The sequence below is a fragment of the Heterodontus francisci genome, chromosome 19 (genome assembly GCF_036365525.1).
Source record: "Heterodontus francisci isolate sHetFra1 chromosome 19, sHetFra1.hap1, whole genome shotgun sequence".
Classification (NCBI taxonomy): domain Eukaryota; kingdom Metazoa; phylum Chordata; class Chondrichthyes; order Heterodontiformes; family Heterodontidae; genus Heterodontus; species Heterodontus francisci.
In genome coordinates, this window is record NC_090389.1 from 55,892,456 (window position 1) to 55,917,945 (window position 25,490).

Here is a 25,490-nt window from a genome sequence, read left to right on the forward strand (position 1 = left end):
TCCAATTGGGGCCTAACCAGAGCTTTATAAAGGTTCAGTATAATTTCCCTGCTTTTGTACTCAATACCTCTATTTATGAAGCCCAAGATCCCATATGCTTTACTAACCACTTTCTCAATATGTCCTGCCACCTTCAAATATCTATGCTCATGCACCCCCATGCCCCTCTGTTCCTGCACACTCTTTAGAACTGTGCTGTTAAGTAGATATTGCCTCTCCCTATTCTTTCTGCCAAAATGCATCACCTCTCTCTTGTCAGTATTAAATTCCATCTGCCACCTCTCTGCCCATTCTGCTAGCCTGTCAATGTCCTGTTGCAGGTGGTTCATATCATCCTCACTGTTTGCCGCACTTCCATGTTTGGTGTCAGGATGTACTGTTTTTTCTGAATAGAACCACCCCAGACAATATAAGTGTATGTTGATACCAGCTATGCAGCATCCATATGGACCTCCAGTGTTCTTCATTAAGGACTGGAACTCACTAGAAAGTAAGCTATAGGCCGCAATGGTATCTGTGCCAGTTTAGATCACCTTAACCCTTTCTTCATCTGTTTTTTTTCCTTAACATATTGGCATTAAAGAACGGGCATTTTGTCCACTCTGAGGTCTTTAAACACTCATGGAACCTCTGATCTTGTAATAAGTTTGCATAAATTAATAATTTCTTTTCCACTTTCATTTCACCCAGGGCAAGACACGATATCAATTATCAGGAATTTATGTTCCTGCTGACTGGGGGAGTAGGGCTACAGAATAAATTACGAAACCCTGATCCATCCTGGCTCCAGGACAAGAGCTGGGATGAGATCTGTCGTGCAAGTGATCTACTGAGCTTACAAGGGCTAAGGTAATCGTTAATTTTTTGCCAGTCTAGTCACAGTTACAGAATGGTTGTTATTCTGTCTCACTGGTTTTAAAGGATTATATTTTAGTCAGAATAAAAGTACTAGAGAATAATAACACTGCAGGAATCTCATTAAAAAAATCAAAACTGGAATAATTTATCATCTAAACCAGGGGTTTACATTTTGCTCAACATTTTGCTTCTGAGGCCCCTGTTCCCACATTATAAAACTTGCAGAAACCCCTCAACAAAACAAAGTATTTTTTTCTGTATGAAAATCATACAATTAATTATCTAAATATTTAGTATTGTATTTGTTTTACTTACAACTTGACTGCTATCATGCAGTGTTTCTCTTTCTTGGGCTGAGATTCTCTCTTTTCTCCACACTATGATTGACCAAAGACATTTCATATGATTATCCTTCCAATTTACAAGTTCTTTGCACCTTAAGCAAGCTTTTTTTTTTAAATGCATATGCTGTATAAATATGGAACTGGTCACAATTTAATTCCCAATGGTACAGCAGACAATAACGAAATTGCAACTTTCCCACGCTTGTAAATTCACTCATGGAATTACAAAATCATAATATATACATACAATATTTGCATTAATAATTTAGTTTAATACAATTAAGTTGCACAGTAATTGTAACAAGACCTGTCTTGATCAGTGTTTCTCCACTCACATGCACATGCATACACTGACTCCAAAGACATACAAACACTTTTCCAAATTTTGGGCTTTCATGCAATAGCTGTAAGCGTCAGGTTTAGGCTTTGCCAGCTGCTCCTTTATGAACAGCATAAAAATAATCTATTAACAAGGACAAGATTTGTTAAGTGCCCTACTCCCTACCACCCATCCCACAAGGTCGTACACTGCATCCAAACACGAACCACTGCCATTGCTCACGCATGGTTTGGCTTGATTTTTTTCTCTCTCCACACTTAACCAGAACCTGTACAATCACAGAAAGGTCCCAGCTTTGATTCACTCTCATTGGAAGTGGCATCCTTTGAATGATAAGGCACGTGGGCTGCATCTTGTCCCAACTCTGATTCTTTGTTCTGTTATAATGTCAATATTTTTTTATTTTTGGCGGACACATTGAAATCTTATTGCAGATCCCTGGTTGAGAATCCATGATATAAGCCATGAAAAGAAATTACATTTTAAAACATTCCCACACGTCTTGCTATTTTTCAAAAAATAGTTGATCTCCTCTGGTGTTGCTGATGGATGATAATAACATTTGTGTTTTCCTGTGATTGAATCTCTCTTTGTCTCCTTCCTCATTCTTTCTGTTTTCCCCTCATTAATTTTGTTTGTCTTCCAAACATTCTGCTTCCATATTTTGTATGGCTTTTACAGACTATCTATTTGTCCTCTTCGTTTCTAAAACGCTGACAAGTGTAAAGTAAGCACTTAGGATGGAAAAATAAGCAACTAACATATTTCTTCAATGGTGTTGGAATAACTAAGAATGAAGTGAAACTTGAGTCTTAGTAGATTTGATGATAAGAATATCTAACCAATGCAGAACTGCAAAAAAAGTAACGAAAGATTAAATAAAAAATGCTAGAAATGCTCAGCAGGTCAGGCAGCATCTGTGGATAGAGCAACAGAGTGAACATTTGAGGTTGATGACCTATCATCAGTTCTGATTGCTGAGTGACCTGTTGCATCTTCCCAGCATTTTATGTTTGTATTTCACATTTGCATCTGCAGTATTTTGCTTTTGTATTAGCAGCAAAGTGTGAAATTACATTGTCAAAACATTTGATTCAAAGTCTGATGTGGTCTGAAAAGAACACTGTTTAGTTTGATTATGAATTCTATTCAACTGTTTGACTGTGTAGTGCCCAGTTCTGGGCACATATTGAAAATAGAACCTGCACAATGTTACAATGTGTTTCTTAGTTTACTTAATTCACCATTTTAAAATATTCATCCAGCAGTGAATAACATTTTGCTTTGACTTTATGTCATGTACAAAATGCTGTCTTGACTGTAACTTAAGTCTCATCTACCAGATACAGCACAAAATACTGGGAAAATCTCATTCATATTTTGCTCTTCTTCAAACTCCAATTATTTTCAATGGTCCTTGGGGGTACACCTTGTGTTTGCAACAATATTTGTCCTGTTCTGCTTCCAGTAAGCTTTTGTGATGTTGAAGCTGAGAGCACTGGAGAAATCTTGGTTATTTTCAGTAATGACATCCATCAGTTTACAGTTTTCGCTGCCTATATATCATGCTTTTCTCTACTTTTTTGCAACCAGGGCAGCATGGCCTTCACTCAGAATAGTTCAGTACAGGCAATATTTGTGTTTGTTGTCATGTACCTTGAAAGTGTTAAGCAGCCATTAAATGACCAGGCTCACCATTGGCTTGTAAGAATAGTGATAACATGCACTAATTAATATCTAAGTTGAGAGCATGGATTAAAAATGAATGCTGCCTGTGGCCAATCTTTTTTAAGCACCATTAAGAATATGAAGATGACAGGCAGAGAAATGCTCCCTTGGTCCGTTCATTGCCATTTGGAAATTGAACTTGCCTTCATTATTGAACAGATGTTGAGAGTTATAGAGGTTCATTGGGTTAGGTTTAGGTTTCATATGTCTGTAGAATTCAAATAAACCAATAATTTTATTAGCTTTGTAAAATTTTATTCTTGTTTCATGTGAGTGGTTAGAAAGCAATAGCACTTTAAAAATGTAAAAACTAAAAATTTAACAATTTCTCCATTTTCCAATTAGGGATCATTTCTCTACGTTTAGTAGGGAATGGCACCAGATCTATGAAAGTAAGGACCCACATATTGTTCCTTTACCAAATCCATGGGATCGAAAACTCAATGAACTTCAGAAGATGATTGTTCTGAGGGCGCTTAGATCTGACAAGGTAAAAAAAAGAAACAAATACATGTTTCCCAATAATAGAAAGCATTCAGAAGATTTTGACATTACTTGAACAAACTCAAGCAAATACGAAGAAAAGCCTTTTTTCTTTAAAAGCTGCCTTTATTACTGCTGCATTTCACTGTTCTGTACTTTGCAACATAAGCTCCCGTTTGTAGCATCTGCACACCTCAAAACATCTCTAAATAATTAATTACTTTCAAGTGCAATGAATAGTGGCAGTCATTTTGCACCAAGATGAATGATTACATAAATTGTTTTTTGGTGGTATTACATGAGGAATTTTGACTGGATATGGAACTCCTTCCTCTATTTAGTGACATGAGATCTCTATTATCCATTTTTCTTTTTGTACTTTGGATGTGGTCAACACTGGCAAGCCAGCATTTATTCCCCATTCCTAGTTGGCTTAAGGGCATTAAAAGTTAACCATATAGCATGGGACTAGAGTCACATATAGGTCAGATTGGATAGTGGTGGTAGATTCCTTGTCCTGAAGTATATCAGTTAAAGAGTTGGATTTTTATGACAATTTGGCAGCTTTCATGGCTATTTTTCTAGTCTACAAAAGTATCAGATTTATTGAATTCAATTTCTGAACTTGCAAAGGTGAAATTTGCACTTATAGGGCTGAAATGTTATGCTCCTGTTGAAGGCAAGATCATTGGTGTGGGGGGCTGGAGAATCCCCGCTGGGCCATCCATTATGGAACCCAACGTCGTAATGCTGTTTTCCGATTTTGTCAGAGGCAGGGAAGTACCGTGGTGGAACTGATACCCCAATGCGACGGCATCATCATTTAAATGTTTTACATACTGATTTAAATGCATTTGAATGTCATTCACTGTGTTCCAACGAAGCTTTCTCAATTTTGGTGTTTGGTGTGCAGCTTTCATGTGCCTTGAGTTTCTCAACTTTCAAAAGCTGGTGCCACTGAGGCAAGAGTCCTCGGTGCCTCGAAAGGGAAGGTAACTTCACCATAGTTTTTTAGGGGAAGTGGGGTTTGCAGTGAACATTGCTGTATGATAAATCTGCAAGGGGCCTGTGTGTGAATGTGGGGGGAGCTCTGCAAGGGGATTGTGTGTGAAGGGGGGGATCTCTGAAAATGTATAGGCTGTGTATGTTGGGAGGTCCATTACAGGGTAGTTTAAATGATGTTGGTATGGTTGTGAAGGCTCACACTTTTGGAAAGGTTGTCAGACCAACATTAATCCCAACCACATATAGAGCCACCGCAAGCATCCTGCAGAGCAAAAATTGACAAACATCAGGGAGGCATCACTGAACTATGGGGCTACCCTTTTCTGTCTTCTGATATGTTTACCCGATGGATCGTTTGTTGATTGAGAGATTTAATTCAAAACACAGAGGTATTGCTTATTGCTTTAATACACTGCTGCTTAATGCTTGGAGGGACAAATATGCAGGGCTGGCACATTTAAAGATGGTGCCAGCACCTGCTCCAGCATCAGGTGACACTGTGAACAGCGTCTCCATTGCCACCCCTACCATGTAATTGGGGGGGGGGGGCCATCTCCATTATGCAAAGTAGCTATCCGCCTTGTAAATGCTGCAGTGCAGCTCTGACATCACATGCGGGACCTCCGCCATTTTACGATCATAAAATCCAGCCCATAGGGTGTAATTCAACTTCAGTGGAGGTGCAAGTCATTTGATAATGGTAGTGAGCTGCCAGCTGCACACACCAACTGATTTTCCTTTTCATTGATGCCACCAATGCTGATCCACTCCCACCTGTTTTGTGCCCCTATCAAAGTCAAATCTCAACATCATAATCTCTCGGTTGTTAGTTTGGGACCATAATCACTACACAAAATATGAGAAATGATAAATAGGACTTCAGCTTAACAACTTATCAGAAGGATAAGTGCAAAGCATTAAGGTAGATAAGTCCCCAGGGCCTGACGGGATCTACCCCAGAATACGAAGGGAGGCAAGGGAAGAAATTGCTGGGGCCTTGACAGAAATCTTTGCATCCTCATTGGCTACAGGTGAGGTCCCAAAGGACTGGAGAATAGCCAATGTTGTTCCTTTGTTTAAGAAGGGTAGCAAGGATAATCCAGGAAATTATAGGCCGGTGAGCCTTACGTCAGTGGTAGGGAAATTATTAGAGAGGATTCTTCGGAACAGGATTTACTCCCATTTGGAAACAAACGAACTTATTAGCGAGAGGCAGCATGGTTTTGTGAAGGGGAGGTCGTGTCTCACTAATTTGATGGAGTTTTTTGAGGAAGTGACAAAGATGATTGATGAAGGAAGGGCAGTGGATGTTATCTATATGGACTTGAGTAAAGCCTTTGACAAGGTCCCTCATGGCAGACTGGTACAAAAGGTGAGGTCACACGGGATCAGAGGGGAGCTGGCAAGATGGATACAGAACTGGCTCTGTCATAGAAGACAGAGGGTAGCAGTGGAAGGGTGCTTTTCTAAATGGAGGGATGTGACTAGTGGTGTTCCGCAGGGATCAGTGCTGGGACCTTTGCTCTTTGTAGTATATACAAATGATCTGGAGGAAAATGTAGCTGGTCTGATTAGTAAGTTTGCGGACGACACAAAGGTTGGTGGAATTATGGATGGTGATAAGGATTGTCAGAGGATATAGATCGGTTGCAGACTTGGGCGGAGAAATGGCAGATGGAGTTTAATCCGGACAAATGTGAGGTAATGCATTTTGGAAGGTCTAATGCAGGTGGGAAGTATACAGTAAATGGCAGAACCCTTAGGAGTATTGACAGGCAGAGAGATCTGGGCGTACAAGTCCACAGGTCACTGAAAGTGGCAATGCAGGTGGATAAGGTAGTCAAGAAGGCATACGGCATGCTTTCCTTCATCGGTCGGGGCATGGAGTATAAAAATTGGCAAGTCATGCTGCAGCTGTACAGAACTTTAGTTAGGCCACACTTAGAATATTGCGTGCAATTCTGGTCGCCACACTACCAGAAGGACGTGGAGGCTTTGGAGAGGGTACAGAAGAGGTTTACCAGGATGTTGCCTGGTCTGGAGGGCAATAGCTATGAGGAGAGGTTGGATAAACTCGGATTGTTTTCACTGGAACGACAGAGGTGGAGGGGTGACATGATAGAGGTTTAAAAAGTTATGAGTGGCGTGGACAGAGTGGATAGGCAGAAGCTTTTTCCCAGGGTGGAAGAGTCAGTTACTAGGGGACATAGGTTTAAGGTGAGAGGGGCAAAGTTTAGAGGGGATGTGCGAGGCAAGTTCTTTACACAGAGGGTGGTGAGTGCCTGGAACTTGCTGCCGGGGGAGGTGGTGGAAGCAGGTACAATAGCGACGTTTAAGAGGCATCTTGACAAATACGTGAATAGGATGGGAATAGAGGGATACGGTCCCTGGAAGTGCAGAAGGTTTTAGTTTAGGCAGGCATCAAGATTGGCGCAGGCTTGGAGGGCCGAATGGCCTGTTCCTGTGCTGTACTGTTCTTTGTTCTTTGTTCTTTGTTCTTTTATATTGCCACTGACAATGCAGTATTTGTTCATTATTGCACTGGACTGCCAACTTTTATTATAAACCTGGTAGATTACAAAACTGAGTATCCGCCTTAAACCCCAAACTAACTGTGCCAAGCTGACATACTTGGCGATATGGAAAGCATTGAATTAGATTCAAATTAGATACTACACCAAGATAATTTTAAGCAAGCTGACTGCTTGCAGAAACTCAACTATATAATTGATATAAACTGCCTATCCTGCAAAATGATTTGCTAAATCTACGCTCCTAATAGCATAGCATAAACCTGCAGTCTGCTCCTGGTAATCTTGTTTCCGTCTAGTGCAAATGAGTGCCCAAAGTATGTGCCAGTGGTCCACTTTGATTTTACCCCTGTACTTTGAGATGTACATTTCATTTCTCTCTCTGGTTTCCGTCTCTGGTTAAATTTGTAACAATTTGGCTGTTGTGCAGTCATGTATAATTAAGGTTTTCCAATGCATAGAATCATCGAATAATACAGCACAGCAGGAGGCCACTTGACCTATCATGCTTGTGCTGGCTCTTTGAAAGAGCTATCTCATTAGTTTCTCTCCCCTGCCCTTTTCCCATAGTTCTGTAAATGTTTCCCATCAAACCGTTATATTAGATAAACTCTCTTGTAAGTTGCCACTCTTCTATGTCTCCTAAAATCTGTCTAACAGTGAGAGGTAGGTGTAAACCAGTCCAATATATCAACTATTATGCAGCCACCAGGAGTGGATCTGTAGGTTCTTTGCAGCCATTATAAAATGGAGAACTTCCGGTTTGTCTGAGTAGACTGCTCAATTGACTATTTAATTTCTATATACCTGAAATTAAGTTTGAAATACTTCTATAACATTTCAAATGCTCAATTTCTTACAGTCTTAATATTTTCTTTTTATATTATTTTCCTAAATTATCAATATTTACAGAAACCAGAGCCATCTGGCAAAATTACAAAATACATTTCTCTGGTAATTTCTCTTCAGTTTAAAAATGAAACAATGAAACGTTTTTTTTTAATTCGTTCATGGGATGTGGGCATTACTGGCCAGGCCAGCATTTATTGCCCATCCATAATTGTCCTTGAGAAGGTGGTGGTGAGCTGCCTTCTTGAACCGCTGCAGTCCATTTGGGGTAGGTATACCCACAATGCTGTCAGGAAGGGAGTTCCAGGATTTTGACCCAGCGACAGTGAATGAACAGCAATATAGTTCCAAGTCAGGATGGTGTGTGACTTGGAGGGGAACTTGCAGATGGTGGTGTTCCCATGCTTTTGCTGCCCTTGTCCTTCTAGTTGGTAGAGGTCATGGGTTTGCAAGGTGCTGTCTAAGGAGCCTTGGTGCATTACTGCAGTGCATCTTGTAGATGGTACACACTGCTGCCACTGTGTGTCGGTGGTGGAGGGAGTGAATGTTTGTAGATGGGGTGCCAATCAAGCGGGCTGCTTTGTCCTGGATGGTGTCGAGTTTCTTGAGTGTTTTTGGAGCTGCACCCATCCAGGCAAGTGGAGAGTATTCCATCACACTCCTGACTTGTGCCTTGTAGATTGTGGACAGGCTTTGGGGAGTCAGGAGGTGAGTTACTCGCCTCAGGATTCCTAGCCTCTGACCTGCTCTTGTAGCCACGGTATTTATATGGCTACTCCAGTTCAGTTTCTGGTCAATGGTAGCCTCTAGGATGTTGATAGTGGGGGATTCAGTGATGGTAATGCCGTTGAATGTCAAGGGGTGGTGGTTAGATTCTCTCTTGTTGGAGATGGTCATTGGCTGGCACTTGTGTGGCGCGAATGTTACTTGCCACTTATCAGCCCAAGCCTGGATATTGTCCAGGTCTTGCTGCATTTCTACACGGACTGCTTCAGTATCTGAGGAGTCACAAATGGTGCTGAACATTGTGCAACCATCAGCGACCATCCCCACTTCTGACCTTATGATTGAAGGAAGGTGATTGTTGAAGCAGCTGAAGATGGTTGGGCCTAGGACACTACCCTGAGGAACTCCTGCAGTGATGTCCTGGAGCTCAGATGATTGACCTCCAACAACTACAACCATCTTCCTTTGCACTAGGTATGACTCCAGCCAGCGGAGGGTTTTCCCCCTGATTCCCATTGACCTCAGTTTTGCTCGGGCTCCTTGATGCCATACTCGGTCAAATGCTGCCTTGATGTCAAGGGCAGTCACGCTCACCTCACCTCTTGAGTTCAGCTCTTTTTTCCATGTTTGAACCAAGGCTGTAATGAGGTCAGGAGCTGAGTGGCCCTGGCAGAACCCAAGCTGAGCATCACTGAGCAGGTTATTGCTAAGCAAGTGCCACATGATGGCACTGTTGATGATACCTTCCATCACTTTACTGATGATTGAGAGTAGGCTGATGGGCTGGTAATTGGCTGGGTTGGACTTGTCCTGCTTTTTGTGTACAGGACATACCTGGGCAATTTTCCACATTGCAGGGTAGATGCCAGTGTCGTAGCTGTACTGGAACAGCTTGGCTAGGGGTGCGGCAAGTTCTGGAGCACAGGTCTTCAGTACTATTGCCGGAATATTGTCAGGGCCCATAGCTTTTGCGGTATTCAGTGCCTTCAGTCGTTCAGTTGCAAGAAATAAGACCAAACCATGCTAATTTGGAGTCTATTCAGAAGGGGGCTGGTGGAATAATGCACTGCAATATCTCTTGCTCAACAATTTTCTTTTTAGAGTTCAAAGTGCAGAGCTATTTGACGTGTGATGATCATGTTGTTTTAAATTCACGTTGCATAACCTACTTAAAGCAGAAGAGGCAAGAGTTATTTTCAACATCCAAATTTTCTGAGAAATACTGGAAACTGGGTTTATCTTGCTTTTACTCCTTTTCTTTTGTTTGTGTAAATATCTGCTGAAAAAGTTACTTTTGTGCATCTGGATATTTGTGGAACAAACTAATTTTAACAATTGAGGGAGTGCAAAAAAAAAATCATCAGGGCATCTTTCTAAAAAATGTCATTCTATCTTTCAGATCATCCCAGCTGTGGCAAATTTTGTTACTGAAAAACTGGGGAAGAGGTTTGTGGAACCACCTCCATTTGATTTAGCAAAGAGTTATGGAGATTCCAATGCCACAATACCACTTCTGTTCATACTCTCTCCAGGGGCTGATCCAATGGCAAGTGAGTATACCTGATATTTGCTGTCTCTCTCACAGTCTTTTTTTGTAAAATTTAATAGAAAGAAAATTATTCTCCTGCATTTTTTCATCTTTAAACAACCAGTATATTGTCATCATATAATGAGAGAAAAAGACCAAATAAAGTGGGGAGTGGAATTGGTTTCTTTACTTGATCCATATCCAGACAGCTAAACATACAATACTTCCTCTAGCTTTCTAGAGGTTTCACAGGAGCTTGTACTATTATTTTTTGCTCACTCCTTTGAATCCTTAATTTTCTAAAACTTACACCAAAGCCCTAGACTTAAGTAGAAAAGCAAAATACTGCGGATGCAGGATATCTGAAATTAAAGCAGAAACTGCGGGAAATACTCAAAATATCAGAAAGATCTGATGAAAGATCACAGACATGAAACGTTAACTCTGTTTTTCTCTCGACAGATGCCCCAAGACATAAATGCCAGTTATATACGATGATTAATTTTTGCTGCTGAATAACAGTATTTTTAATGAGAAGTTCCCAAGTAACAGTAAATAATTAACCGCAAGAACTAAAATGCTGGGCTGGACTTTGTTCTCCCCCAGGCGTCGGGTTCCGTGGCGGGAGTGGGGGGGGCCTGAAGATGGCGCCAGATGAGGCCTGCCGGGAGGGCCCGGCGCGATCCAGAGGGCACAAATATGCTGCAGCCAGGGCAGGGAGCAAGGACAGCACAGTTTCCAGTTCACTGGAGGGCGAGTTCACACATGGGTGCCACTGCAGAGGACTCAAATGAAGACTTCTATGGGACAGTCTATGGAAGAATGCTGAAGGGTATGCACAGCAGACTGCTTGGAGCATTGGGAAGTCTGCCAGTACACCTGCACTCAATATCAAGGGGCATGGAAGAATCCAGCACCAACTTGGCACAGGGCTATGCACAGAACTTGGATTCCATCCTTTCCAGCTTGGAAGTGGTGGCCAACTCCTTCCACATACTTGTAGACCCAATCATGATGCAGTGTCTAATGGCCAATGTTGTAACTTCCATTGCAGCACAAGCAGCAGCCACCAACATCTGAATGCTGCAGTGAACTCAAAAACACAAGAAATAGGAGCAGGAGTAGACCACATGGCCCATCGATTCTGCTCCACCATTCAGTACGATCATGGCTGATCTTAGGCTTCAACTCTACTTTCCCACCCACTTGCCATATCCGTTGATTCCCTGAGAGACCAAAAATCTGTCTATCCCAGCCTTAAATATAGTCAAAGGTGGAGCATCCACAACCCTCTGGGGTAGAGAATTTCAAAGATTCACAACCCTTTGAATGAAGTAATTTTTCCTCATCTCAGTCCTAAATGATCAGCCTCTTATCCTGAGACTGTGCCCCCGTGTTTTAGATTCCCTGATCAGCAGAAAAGTATATCCTTTCTTAAATGTGGAGACCAAAACTACACACGGTACTCCAGATGTGGTCTCACCAAAACCCTGTACAATGGTAGCAAGACTTCTTTACTCCCATACTCCAATACCATTGCAATAAAGGCCAACGTGCCATTTGCCTTCCTAATTGCTTGCTGTACCTTCATGCAGTGCAAGTTCAGACTGCTGTCACGTAAGGTCAGCTTGCTGCCATGCAACCTTTGACTGCTGCCATCATGGCTGTGGATTACAATGTGCATAGGAACTTGCAGGGTATCACAGTAGTTCAGCAATTTGTCTTCCAACAGATTACTAAGATTGCTGAGGCGCTGCTCCGAGGGAATAGCAGTGGTACCATGGATCATAAACCTGCTGTTTTTCAGGATGGCAGCATTCCTCCTCCCACCCCACCACAGCCAACCATCCCAGGCTGCTGCTGCCCATGCTGAGACAGCGTAGTCTGCAGACAGGCCTTCTAGGCCCAGAGCTGTTCGAGGTCATCCTACAAGGTCATCTGCAGTCTCCTTCACTGCAAGTCAGCAGCCTTCCAGCAGCCCTGCTGCTGTCACTTGGGTAGCACTGCATAGGAACAATAGGGCAGGCAAAGGTACACAGAAGACAAGCACCTGGGGAATGGACAAGGGTGATGAATGTATGTCTGTATGCAGTGTCGCATGATTTTGTTTATAAATTTGGTTTAGAATGTTTATTTTGTGATGGCTTTTATTTTTGCATTGTGGCTAAATTGATTTTATGATGGTCAGTGACAGAGGGCAGGGAAAGTGTGGGACTGTTGGTGAATGGGGAATTGGGGTTGTGATTACTGGTATGGCACTCGAAATAGTTCTTCATGGATAGTCCAGGCGGAAAAGGGCTGTCTAGGTTGTTTCCTCCCTCCTTCCTCCTCTTCTTCCTGGTCCTCCAACTCCTACTCCTCAGCTGCTCACCATATAGCTGGTGGCAAGGGCTGTCCCCTATGGCCACAAGATTTTGCAGTAGACCACCACAAAGCTTGACACCCACTCTGCTTAGTACTGCAGGCTGCTCCAGAGTGATCCAGGGAGCAGACGTGTTGTTTCAGCACACGAGTGGTCTGCTCCAATACATTTCATGTAGCAGTATGGCTTTCATTATATGCATGCTGCACACATGTACATGGTTTGTGTACCGGAGTCATAAGCCATGTCTTCAAAGGATAGCTCTTGTCGCCCAATCGCCACCCTATTTTGTTGGCAATGTGGCACAAATGCAGAAGGCACAGTGCACTGGCGCAGAATGAAGGCACCATGACTGCTGCCAGGACACTGGGGATTGACTGCATGAGACTGTGTATGATGGCACACCAGCTGGTCGTTGAGGAAGTGGAATCCCTTTCATTTGCGATGTTGACATGCAGTGCCCACAAATCGATATGCATGCAGTCATTGGCACTCTGCACCATGAGAAAGCCTGCAATCGCAGTGAAGTTGTATGCTTGTTCCATCTGCTAGTCTCTGGCAAGAGAGAATGAAATGTAGTTAGCTCTCTTTGAATGGAGAGCTTCAGTGATCTCCTTTGTGCAACAGTGGATGGCAGACTGCAAGAATGTTACAAATGTCTCCAGCTCCAGCTTGGAAGGAGCCATCCACATAAAAGCTCATCTAACGGTGACCTTCACACCCACTGGCAATGCAGTCTTTGCCCTGATCTGAGGTTGCAGTTGTAGTTGTGCCAGATTTCAGTGAGGACACCCTTATTGAAGCACAGATGTCTCACACGTTGTTATTTTCTGAGGTTCAGGTAGGACAATTGCTCCTTGAGCATCTTGGGTGGATACAGCCTCCTGCTAAAAGCCCTCCCTCCTTCCTCTTCTAGCAATTTGTCCTCTGCTTATTCTCCCAGTCATGCTGTATTCCAAGGGGAATGCCTGCTAGTGCACCAATGTCTGAGAGCAACTGGTTTATACAGAAGCCTTGAAAGTCAGATAAAGGTCCTTCAGCACCTGTCACACCACTCCCTGTAGACAATTTCCACTTGAAACAACTATGCAAAGCACCAACCACATAGCAACAGTGTTAGGAACGAGATGGGAGGAGTGCACTGTCTTTTCTAGTTTCACTTCTCCACAGGTCAAAACATATATTTAAATGTTTACCCAGTTACTGATACGGTAAATCATATACTCTACTCTTTTAACCCCGAATAAAGTACACCAACTGCGTTTCTTTAATAAACAACAAAATTATCAGTTTATTATAAAACGAGACTTAACCAGTAATGAAGCAAAGCATTTACACACAGATTGAAATACGAAAGTTTCCTTTTTACCTTAGCCCCTCACACATACACAAACCACACACACAAATCCAAAAAAGGGATTTTCTCTGCAGAACTCTTTTACAAAAAACAAAAAAAAAATACTTTGATCAAATACTTGTTAATTCTTGAAGAGAACGGATAAGATATGTTGTATCCCAAAATGGCATACAGTCTAACATCCAAGTACACGTAGATGGGTCACTGGGATCTTTTCTGGAGTAGTTCTTTACAGGTGGCATTGCAAATTAATGTGTCAAGATTTCCAGGAGATCCTCAGGAGAAACGCAGCATTTCACAGAGACAAAAGGAAAGAGGCAAACTGGATGTTTCTCTCTTGGCAGGTTGATCTCCAACTGCTTTCGAACACAGTCCACACCACAAATGAACCAAAACCATATCTCAGAAGTGAAACCAAACAGCAAGTTAGGACCTTCTGACCCTCATAAATCGTGACATGTTACTTCTCTGTAAACATCTTCCCCAAGTCACCAAGATTTCTATTATTTTTTGAGCTTACGGCATGTGACTTCCAGTAAAGGTTGCTTTCAAACAAGACCTCCAGTGTTCTTCCGGCGACCTCTTTTAAAAAACAAAGTCCAACATCTATGGAATTACTTCTGTTCTCCAATGAATCCATCTTCACAATTCTAACACATGAATCCTTAAAAAATATGAAAAAATAGAAGCACCTTCATAACAACAGTCAGAAAAAAATCAACCAGCAACTAACCTATAAATAATCCCTTTAAATAGCGCCAGTGGGGGTTTCTTCCTGCTGCTTAACACGTGTTCAGCTGTGCGAGGTGAACAGAAGCTGTCGCAACAAAATCCAGTCCTAAGAGTCTGAAGTGAATTATTTTGTCTGATTTTCTCCCCTGAGAAAATATCTTGGAAATGTAGTGATCAGTGAGGCGGAAAGTAACAGACTTGAAGACATAGACAAACTGATAAAATAGGCAGACACATAGCAGGTAAAATTTAATACAGAGAAGTGTGAAGTGATACATTTTGGTAGGGAGAATGAGGAGAGGCAATATGAACTAAATGGTACAATTTTAAAGAGGAGGCAATAGTGGGGAGACCTGGGGAGTGTATATACATAAATCCTTGAAGGTGACAGGACAAATTGAGAAAGCAGTTGAAAAGACACATGGAATCCTTGGTTTTATTAACAGAGGAATAGAATACAAAAGCAAGGAAGTTATACTGAACCTTTATAAAACATTGGTTAGGGCTCAGCTCGATTATTGTGTTCAATTCTGGGCACCACACTTTGGGAAGAATGCCAGAGCCTTAGAGGGTGCAGATGAATGCTAGAATAGTACTAAGAATGAGACACTTCAGTTATGTGGAGAAGCTGGAGTTGTTCAAGATTAAATTTAATAGAGATGTTCAAAATCATGAAAGTTTTAGATAGAGCAAATGAGAAGAAAATGTTTTCAGTGACAGAAGGACCGGTAACCAGAGGACACAGATTTAAGATAATTGGCAAAAGAACCAGAGGTGACATGAGGGAACATTTTTCACACAACCAATTGTTGTAATCTGGAATGCACTGCCTGAAAGAATGGTGAACGCAGATTTAATAGTAATATTCAAAAATGAATTTGTTAGATACTTGAAGGGAAAATATTTACAGGGATATGGGGAAAGAGCAGGGGAGCGCTGGCAAGGACAAGGTGGCATGGACAGAGTGGATAGTCAGAAGCTTTTTCCCAGAATGGAAGAGTCAGTTACTAGGGGACATAGGTTTAAGGTGCGAGGGGCAAAGTTTAGAGGGGATGTGCGAGGCAAGTTCTTTACACAGAGGATGGTGAGTGCCTGGAACTTGCTGCCGGGGGAGGTGGTGGAAGCAGGTACGATAGCGACATTTAAGAGGCATCTTGACAAATACATGAATAGGATGGGAATAGAGGGATACGGTCCCTGGAAGTGCAGAAGGTTTTAGTTTAGACAGGCATCAAGATCAGCGCAGGCTTGGAGGACCGAATGGCCTGTTCCTGTGCTGTACTGTTCTTTGTTCTTTGTACTTGCCTTTATTAGCTGAGGCATAGCATATAAGAGCAGGGAGATTATGATGGAGCTGTATAAAACGCTAGTTAGGCCATAGCTGGAGTACTGTGTACAGTTCTGGTTACCACACTATCGGAAGGATGTGATTGCACTGGAGGAGGTGCAGAGGAGATTCACCAAGATGTTGCCTGGGCTGCAGCATTTCATCTATGAAGAGAGACTGGATAGGCTAGGGTTGTTTTCCTTAGAGCAGAGAAGGCTGAGGGGGACCTGATTGAGGTATATAAAATTATGAGGGGCATAGATAGGGTAGCTAGGAAGAAACTTTTTCCCTTAGTGGAGGTGCCAATAGCCAGGGGGCATAGATTTAAGGTAAGGGGCAGGAGGTTTAGAGGGAATTTGAGAAAAAAGTCTTTCGCCTAAAGGGTGTTTGGAATCTGGAACACACTGCCTGAAGAGGTGGTAGAGGCAGGAACCCTCATAATATTTATGAAGTATTTAGATGAGCATTTGAAATGCCACCACAGCCCTCTGGGGTAGAGAATTCCAAAGATTCACCCCTCCTCACCTCAGTCCTAAATGGCCTACCTCTTATTCTGAGACTTGTGGCCCCTGTTTCTCAGCCCCCAGCTAGGAAAATCATCATTCCTGTATCTACCCTGTCGAGCCCTGTAAGAATTTTAAAATGGTATTGTGTTCCAGAGGCGGCAGGTCCCAGTGCTGACTGCTGAGAACACAATCTTCAAATTGCGCTTGCCCCCGCACCTGCACTCAGCAGGCTTTAAAAATCCGGCCCTATGAGTCTATATCAGTGCACGTTGGCAAGTTGTTTGGGAAGGAGGCACTCTAATGCATTTCCAGTAGGTGCCACTGGGTAGTGATCAAGATGAAGATTTTAGCTGATATTTTTCCTCTCCTTAATCCTGAAACACTGAAGAAAATTGTGGTGCTCCCAGTATCCCGTGGCTGAACTTAGTTAGCAGACAGATATGGGATTGAACCTGGTAGTTTCTTAATTTTCAGAACTTGAAAGTATGGCTTCTTTTTTATGCATGTAGTCTTCAAAAGGAATTGCACTTAACTAATTGTATATTCAATGCTCCTTTCCCCAATTCCAAGCAGGATTTTATTGTATAATCGTCCTATTTGGGGATTTGTAATATATTTGTCTTTCCAGTGTATGAGTTAGAAACTAGAGCCTTACTTTGCGTTTGAGCAAATTATGGAATCCAAACCCATCTTCTGCCATTTTTATCTGAACCTTTGCAGGTTTATTGAAGTTAACAAGTGATAAGAATATGGATCGAGGTCAGTTCCAGTCCATCTCACTTGGTCAGGGACAAGGTCCAATTGCTGCCAAAATGGTTAAAGATGGTATGCTTGATGGTACTTGGGTATGTCTGCAGAATTGTCACCTTGCTGTGTCCTGGATGCCAACCCTGGAAAAAATTTGTGAAGAATTCAGCAGTGAGACCTGCCATCCCGACTTTCGGCTTTGGCTCACTAGTTATCCATCTCCTAAGGTACTGAAGAAGATGCTACCAAATGATCCATAATATAAAAACAACTACTGATAAATTCAATTTTATTCTCTATATTTCTAATAAATGCAGAGTCAATAATTATCAAAACATTTGTATTCAACAATTATAAGCATTTCTACAAGGGCAAATATGGCATATGGATAATATTTTTAAATTATAATAATGTTGGTGCAGGAATATCCAATTCTGGAATTTCTTACATGACAAACAACGATCAGCCAAGTAATTGGAAGAACAAGGTCTATTTGGGTGTTTAATAAGCTTGAACAATTTTAACCTATAATATAATAAAATCATTGGTATTTCCTTTGCTAATGCTTGGGTTAATAAAAATGTTAAGGGTAGTTTCCTAGATATCAGTGTTTTATTCAGTAATTTGACATCAGAGTACTGACTACCTTTGGTATAGTTTCAAATGGTGTTAGAGGATGGGTGTTCTCACTTATAATTTATGCCTCCAAATAATATCGTTTGCGACACTGAATATCAGACATTCACAGATTTATTAGAAACATAGAAAATAGGAGCAGGAGTTGGCCATTTGGCCCTTCGAGCCTGCTCCACCATTCATTATGATCACGGCTGATCATCCAACTCAGTGACCTGTTCCCGCTTTCCCCCGATATCCTTTGATCCCTTTCGCCCCAAGAGCTATATCTGACTCCTTCTTGAAAACATACATTGTTTTGGCCTCAACTGCTTTCTGTGTTAGCGAATTCCACAGGCTCACCACTCTCTGGGTGAAGAAATTTCTCCCATCTCAGTCTTGAAAGGTTGCCCCTGTATCCTTAGACTATGATCCCTGGTTCTGGGCTCCCCCACCATCGGGAACATCCTTCCTGTATCTACCCTGTCAAGTCCTGTTAGAATTTTATAGGTTTCTATGAGATCCCCCCTCACTCTTCTGAACTCCAGCGAATATAATCCTATCTGACTCAATCTCTCCTCATATGTCAGTCACGCCATCCCAGGAATCAGTCTGGTAAATAAAAGTGAAATACTGCGGATGCTAGAAATCTGAAATAAAAACAAGAAATGCTGGAAATACTCAGCAGGTCTGGCAGCATCTGTGGAGAGAGAAGCAGAGTTAATGTTTCAGGTCAGTGACCCTACTTCAGAACTAGCAGATATTAGAAATGTGAAAGGTTTTAAGCAAGTAAAGCGGGGGTGGGGCAAGAGATAACAAAAGGGAATGTGTAGATAGGACAAGGTCACAGAGAATAACCGACCAGAAGGTCATGGAGCAAAGGCAAACAAAATGTTAATGGTGTGTTGAAAGACAAAGCATTAGTACAGATAGGGTGTTAACGGACTGAAAACTGAACAGCCACAAGTACAAACATGAAAAAAACAGTGGGTAGACAAACTGAACAAACTAAGATAAAATAAAATAACCAGAAAAAAAAATTAAAAAGAAAAAATAACTAAAAATAAAAGTAAAAAGGGGGGCCCATCATGCTCTGAAATTATTGAACTCAATGTTCAGTCTGGCAGGGTGTAGTGTGCCTAATCAGTAAATGAGATGCTGTTCCTCAAGCTTGCGTTGATGTTTGTACTTGTGGCTGTTCAGTTTTTAGTCCGTTAACACCCTATTTGTGCTAATGCTTTGTCTTTCAACACACCGTTAACGTTTTGTTTGCCTTTGCTGCATGACCTTCTGGTTGGTTATTCTCTGTGACCTTGTCCTATCTACACCTTCTCCTTTGTCATCTCTTGCTCCACCCCCGCCTTACTTGCTTAAAACCTTTCACATTTCTAATATCTGCTAGTTCTGAAGATACGTCACTGACCTGAAAAGTTAACTCTGCATCAGTCTGGTAAACCTTCGCTGCACTCCCTCTATAGCAAGAACATCCTTCCTCAGATAAGGAGACCAAAACTGCACACAATATTCCAGGTCTGGAATAATTGCAGCAAGACATCCCTGCTGCTGTACTCGTATCCTCTCGCTATGAAGGCCAACATACCATTTGCCCTTTTTACCGCCTGTTGCACCTGCATGTGTACTTTCAGCGACTGGTGTACGAGAACACCCAGGTCACGTTGCATATTTCCCTCTCTCAGTTTCTGGCCGTTCAGATAATAATCTGCCTTCCTGTTTTTGCTACCAAAGTGGATAACCTCACATTTATCCACATTATACTGCATCTACCATGCATTTGCCCATTCACTCAACTTGTCCAAATTACCCTGAAGCCTCTCTGCATCCTCCTCACAACTCACCCTCCCAGCCAGTTTTGTGTCATCTGCAAATTTGGAGATATTATATTTAGTTCCCTTATATAAATCATTAATATATATTGTGAATAGCTGGGGTCCTAGCACCGATCCCTGTGGTACCCCATTAGTCACTGCCTGCCATACAGAAAAAGACCCGTTTATTCCTACTCTTTGTTTCCTGTCTGCCAACCAATTTTCTATCCATCGCAATACACTACGCCCAATCCCATGTGCTTTAATTTTACATGTTAACCTCTTATGTGGGACTTTGTCGAAAGCCTTATGAAAGTCCAAATAAACCACATCCACTGGCTCCCCCTCATCAACTCTACTAGTTACATCCTCGAAGAATTCTAGTAGATTTGTCAAGCATGATTTACCTTTTATAAATCCATGCTGACTCTGTCCGATTCGACCACTTCTTCAAGTGCTCTGCTATAGATTCTTTGATAATGGACTCTAGAATTTTCCCCACTACTGACGTCAGGTTGACTAGTCTATAATTCCCTGTTTTCTCTCTACCTCCCTTTTTAAATAGTGAAGTTATGTTAGCTACCCTCCAATCTGTAGGAACTGTTCCAGAGTCTATAAATTCTTGAAAGATGACCACCAATGCATCCACTATTTCTAGGACCACTTCCTTAATATACTCTGGGATGTAGATTATCAGGCTCTGGGGATTTATCGGCCTTCAATCCCATCAATTTCCTCAACACCATTTCTCTACTAATACTGATTTCCTTCAGTTCCTCCCTCTCACTAAACCCTGTGGTCCCCAACATTTCTGGTATGTTATTTGTGTCATCCTTTGCGAAGACAGAACTAAAGTATGCATTTAGTTGCTCAGCCATTTCGTTGTTCCCCATAATAAATTCCCCTGTTTCTGACTGTAAGGGACCTACATTTGTCTTCACCAATCTTTTTCTCCTCACATACCCATTGAAACTTTTACAGTCAGTTTTTATGTTCGCCGCAAGCTTACTCTTGTACTCTATTTTCCCCTTCTTAATCAATCCCTTGGCCCTCCTTTGCTAAATTCTAAACTGCTCCCAATCCTCAGGTCTGTTATTTTTTCTGGCGAATTTGTATGCCTCTTCCTTGGATCTAATGCTATCTCTAATTTCCCTTGTAAGCCATGGTTTGGCTACCTTTCCTGTTTTACTTTTGCGCCAGACAGGAATAAACAATTGTTGCAGTTCATCCATGCGCTCTTTGAATGTTTGCCATTGCCTATCCACCGACATCCCTTTAAGTAACGTTTCCCAATCCATCATAGCCAACTCGCGCCTCATAACTTCGTAATTTCCTTTATTAAGATTCAGGACCCTTGTCTCAGAATCAACTACGTCACTCTCCATCTTGATGAAGAATTCTATCATATTATGGTCTGTCATCCCCAAGGGGTCTCGCACAACTAGATTGTCAATTATTCCCCTCTCATTACATAATACCCAGTCTGGGATGGCCTGTTCTCTAGTTGGTTCCTCAACATATTGGTCCAGAAAACCATCCTGTATACACTCCATGCATTCTTCCTCTACGGTATTGTGACTAATTTGATTTGCCCAATCTATATGCAGATTAAACTCACCTGTGTTCCATTAACGCATGTGTCTCTAATTTCCTGTTTAATGCCATTCCCAACATCACCACTACAGTTAGGGGGTCTATATACAACTCCCACTAATGTTTTTTGCCCCTTAGTGTTTCTCAGCTCTGCCCATACAGGGTTAAGCATACAATAATAATTATTTACAATAGTAAAACATATACTTATCGGCCGCATTTATGACAAAACCTTGCAGGTTTTAGCTGGGAAATTCAAAACATGTTAGAGTTCTGAGCTTGGTGTACTTTCCAGATCTATGGGTTTTCAAGGTCTTCATAACAAAGGGAGCTTTTCTGCCTGTACTGTGTCCGTGCAATAACTTTAGTTTTAACAAGTTCTTTTCCTTTAGACTGGTACAACTCCCAACTTTGTTATCTTCTACCATTCCATGCCAATCTCTTGCTTTTGAAAGGGCTAATGTCCTTTCTGCAGAACTTGTAATCAACCAATTGTTGGAATATCTTTTAATTAGGTTTATTGTCTGAAGTGAACATTTCTTTAAGGTTAGACTTATTTCAATTGTTCAGTGGTCGCTACTTCTAAGTTGAACAGGCAAAAGCTAAAAGCTAACGTTACTACAATATAAAGAGAAATCGATAGCAAATAACAACAGCTACATAAAGCAGTCTGATTAACTCTTTCCTTACAATGGCATATAGTGTCTAGCAAATGAGCTAGGCGGGTTACAGTGGCAGAAAATATATTCTATACTGAGTGTTCAAGTTTCATTACAGAGTCACAGAATTGTTACAGCACAGAAGGAGGCCATTCAACCTGTCGTGTCTGCACTGGCTCACCAAAGGAGCAATTCACCTAATGTCACTCCCCTGCCTTCTCCCCATAGTCCTGCAAATTCTTCCTTTTCAGATAATAATCCAATTCCCTCTTGAATGCACGCTCAGGAAGTGCTATCTAGATCTTAACCACTGACTGCATGAAAATGTTTTTCCTCATGTCTGCATTGCTTCTTTTGCCAATTACCCTAAATCTGTGCCTCCTCGTTCGCAATCCTTCCACCATACGAACATACGAATTAGGAGCAGAAGTAGGCCATTTGGCCCCTCGAGCCTGCTCCGCCATTCAATAAGATCATGGCTGATCTGTTTGTTTTGAATTTCACTCTCCCATCTACCCCCGATAACCCTCGATTCCCTTGCCCAACACAAATCTGTCTACCTCCACCTTAAAAATATTCAATGACCCCGCCTCCACCACCTTCTGAGGCAGAGAGTTCCAAAGTCACACAACCCTCTGAGAGAAATTTTTTTTCCTCATCTCTGTCCTAAAATGGTGACCCCTAATTTTAAAACAATGCCTCCTAGTTCTGGACTCACCCACAAGAGGAAACATCCTCTCCACATCCACCACAACCCGCTCATTCCAGGTATCAATCTAGTAAACCTCTTCCGAACCACCTCCAATGCATTTACATCCTTCCTTAAATAAGGAGACCAAAACGGCACATAGTATTCGAGATGTGTTCTCACCAATTCCCTGTATAACTGAAGCATAACATGCTTACTTTTTGAAGTTCAACATGATCCTCCTCACAGTTTACAATGCTTTCAAGTTTCGTATCGTCCACAAATTTTGAAATTGTGCCCTGTACACCAAGGTCTAGGTCATTAATATATGTCAGGAAGAGCAAGAGTCCTAACACCGACCTCTGAGGAACTCCACTACAAACCTTCCTCCAGTCTGAAAAACATCCATTAACCACTATTCTCTGTTTCCTGTCACTCAGCCAATTTCATAACCATGTCGCTACTGTTCGTTTTATTCCATGAGTCATAGCTTTGGTCACAAATCTGTTTTGCAGCACTTTATCAAATGCCTTTTGGAAGTCGATGTACGCCACATCAACAGCATTACCCTTAACAACCCTTTCTGTTAACTCATCAAAAAACTCAAGCAAATTAGTTAAACACGGCTTGCTCTTAAAAAATCCATGCTGACTTTCCTTAATTAACCCACATTTGCCCAAGTGACTATTAATCTTGGCCCGAATTATCGTTTCAGGAAGGTTCCCCATCGCCGAGGTTAAACTAACTGACCTGTAGTTGCTGAGCTTACCTTTACATCCTTTTTTGAACACGGGTGTAGCATTTGCAATTCTCCAGTCCTCTGGCACCAGCCCTGAGTCTACTTGTGCCTCCACAATTTCCACTCTCACTTCCTTCAGTATCCTTGGATGCATCTCATCCAGTCCTTGTGCCTTGCCAACTTTAAGTACAGACATCCTATCCAATACCACCTCCCTATCAATTTTAAACCCTTCAAGTGTCTAAATTACCTCCTCTTTCACCATGACCTGTGTAGCGTCTTCTTCCTCGGTAAAGACAGTTGCGAGGAATTCATTTAATACCTCAGCTATGCCCCTGTCTCCATGTGTAAATACCCTTTTTGGTCCCTAATCAGCCCCAATCCTCCTTTTACCACCCTTTTACTATTAATATGCCTGCAGAAGACTTTTGGCTTCCCTTTTATGTTAGCTCCCAGTCTCTTTTCATTCTGTCTCTCTTTGCTTCTCATTTTCTTTTTCACTTTCCGAATGAACTTTCGATATTCAGCCTGGTTCTCGGTTGTTTGTCCACCTGACATTTGTCATAAGCACACTTTTTCTTCTTCAACTTGATTGCTATCTCTTTTGTCATCCAGGGAGCTCTGAATTTGATTGCCCTTCCTTTCCTCTTCATAGGAATATACCTTGACCGTGCCCAAACCATCTCCTCTTTAAAGGCAGCCCATTGTTCAGTTACCGTTTTGCCTGCCAATCTTTGATTCCAATTTATCTGATCCATTATTCTAGCAAAATTTGGAAAAATTATCAACATTAAAGGCTTCAGTGCAGCAATCTATAAATGACTTAGTATACTATACGCAGCAAGCAAAAAAGTAACAAATGCTAATTTCAAATATAATACAGTTAAAAATAAAACCATAGATATGATAGTTGCATCTTTTGTGGTTTTTGAAATTTACTTTTAAGTACTTTTTAAAATATGTATTATACATGAAATACTAACACCATTATTTAAAAAGAACAAGTTTGAAAACTGGAGATTTCCATTTTACATAGTGCTAACAAGAGACATGTGACATTTTATTCTGCCATTTTTCTTTTGTTACAGTTTCCTGTGACCATATTGCAGAATGGTGTGAAGATGACTAATGAACCTCCCACTGGTCTCCGATTAAACTTACTCCAATCTTACCTCACAGACCCTATCTCTGACTCCACATTTTTCAACCACTGCGTTGGAAAAGAACTGGTCAGTTTAGATTTCATGCTGCACAAAATACTCTAATTAAATTTGATTATCAGATCCTTCCTGTAAATTTATAGTTATTTCTTGTATTTCTAATCCACCCATTTCCTTCTATCAGGTCTGGGAGAAACTTCTTTTTGGACTTTGCTTTTTCCATGCAATTGTACAGGAGAGAAGGAAGTTTGGTCCCCTTGGCTGGAATATTCCATATGGATTTAATGAGTCTGACCTGCGTATCAGTGTTAGGCAGTTGCAGGTAAAAAAAAATCAGTATTATAGTGCACCATACAATTTATAAGCAGGAGGTTGATCGTCTTCTAAGTAGACTTGTTTTTGTGTTGGTGACTCACAAACCTCTTTATCTCAAAGCAGTTCACAAAAAAAAAATGGTATAATCTCAGTACTTTAATACTGTACAGGTCTTTGGCCTCCTTGTCTTGAGAGACAATGGGTAAGTGCCGAGAGGTGGTCAGTGGTTTGTGAAGCAGTGCCTGGAGTGGCTATAAAGGCCAATTCCAGAGTGACAGACTCTTCCACAGGCGCTGCAGATAAAATTGGTTGTCGGGGCTGTTACACAGTTGGCTCTCTCCTTGCACTTCTGTCTTTTTTCCTGCCAACTGCTAAGTCTCTTCAACTCGCCACTCTTTAGCCTGCCTTTATGGCTGTCTGCCAGCTCTGGCGATCACTGGCAACTGACTCCCACGAATTGTAGTCAATGTCA

General features: G+C 41.6%; 1 protein-coding gene across 5 annotated transcripts in view; it reads left to right on the top strand.

Moving 5' to 3' along the window:
- dnah12 (dynein, axonemal, heavy chain 12) overlaps nt 1–25,490 on the top strand; it is a 379,348-nt gene that overhangs the window by 336,353 nt on the left and 17,505 nt on the right. For all 5 annotated transcript variants that reach the window (XM_068051688.1, XM_068051689.1, XM_068051690.1 and 2 more), the window contains 6 exons: nt 691–849; nt 3,616–3,760; nt 10,264–10,414; nt 17,397–17,650; nt 24,632–24,772; nt 24,888–25,025. In XM_068051688.1, coding sequence (XP_067907789.1) covers nt 691–849; nt 3,616–3,760; nt 10,264–10,414; nt 17,397–17,650; nt 24,632–24,772; nt 24,888–25,025 — 988 coding nt within the window. The remainder of the gene's footprint in view (nt 1–690; nt 850–3,615; nt 3,761–10,263; nt 10,415–17,396; nt 17,651–24,631; nt 24,773–24,887; nt 25,026–25,490) is intronic.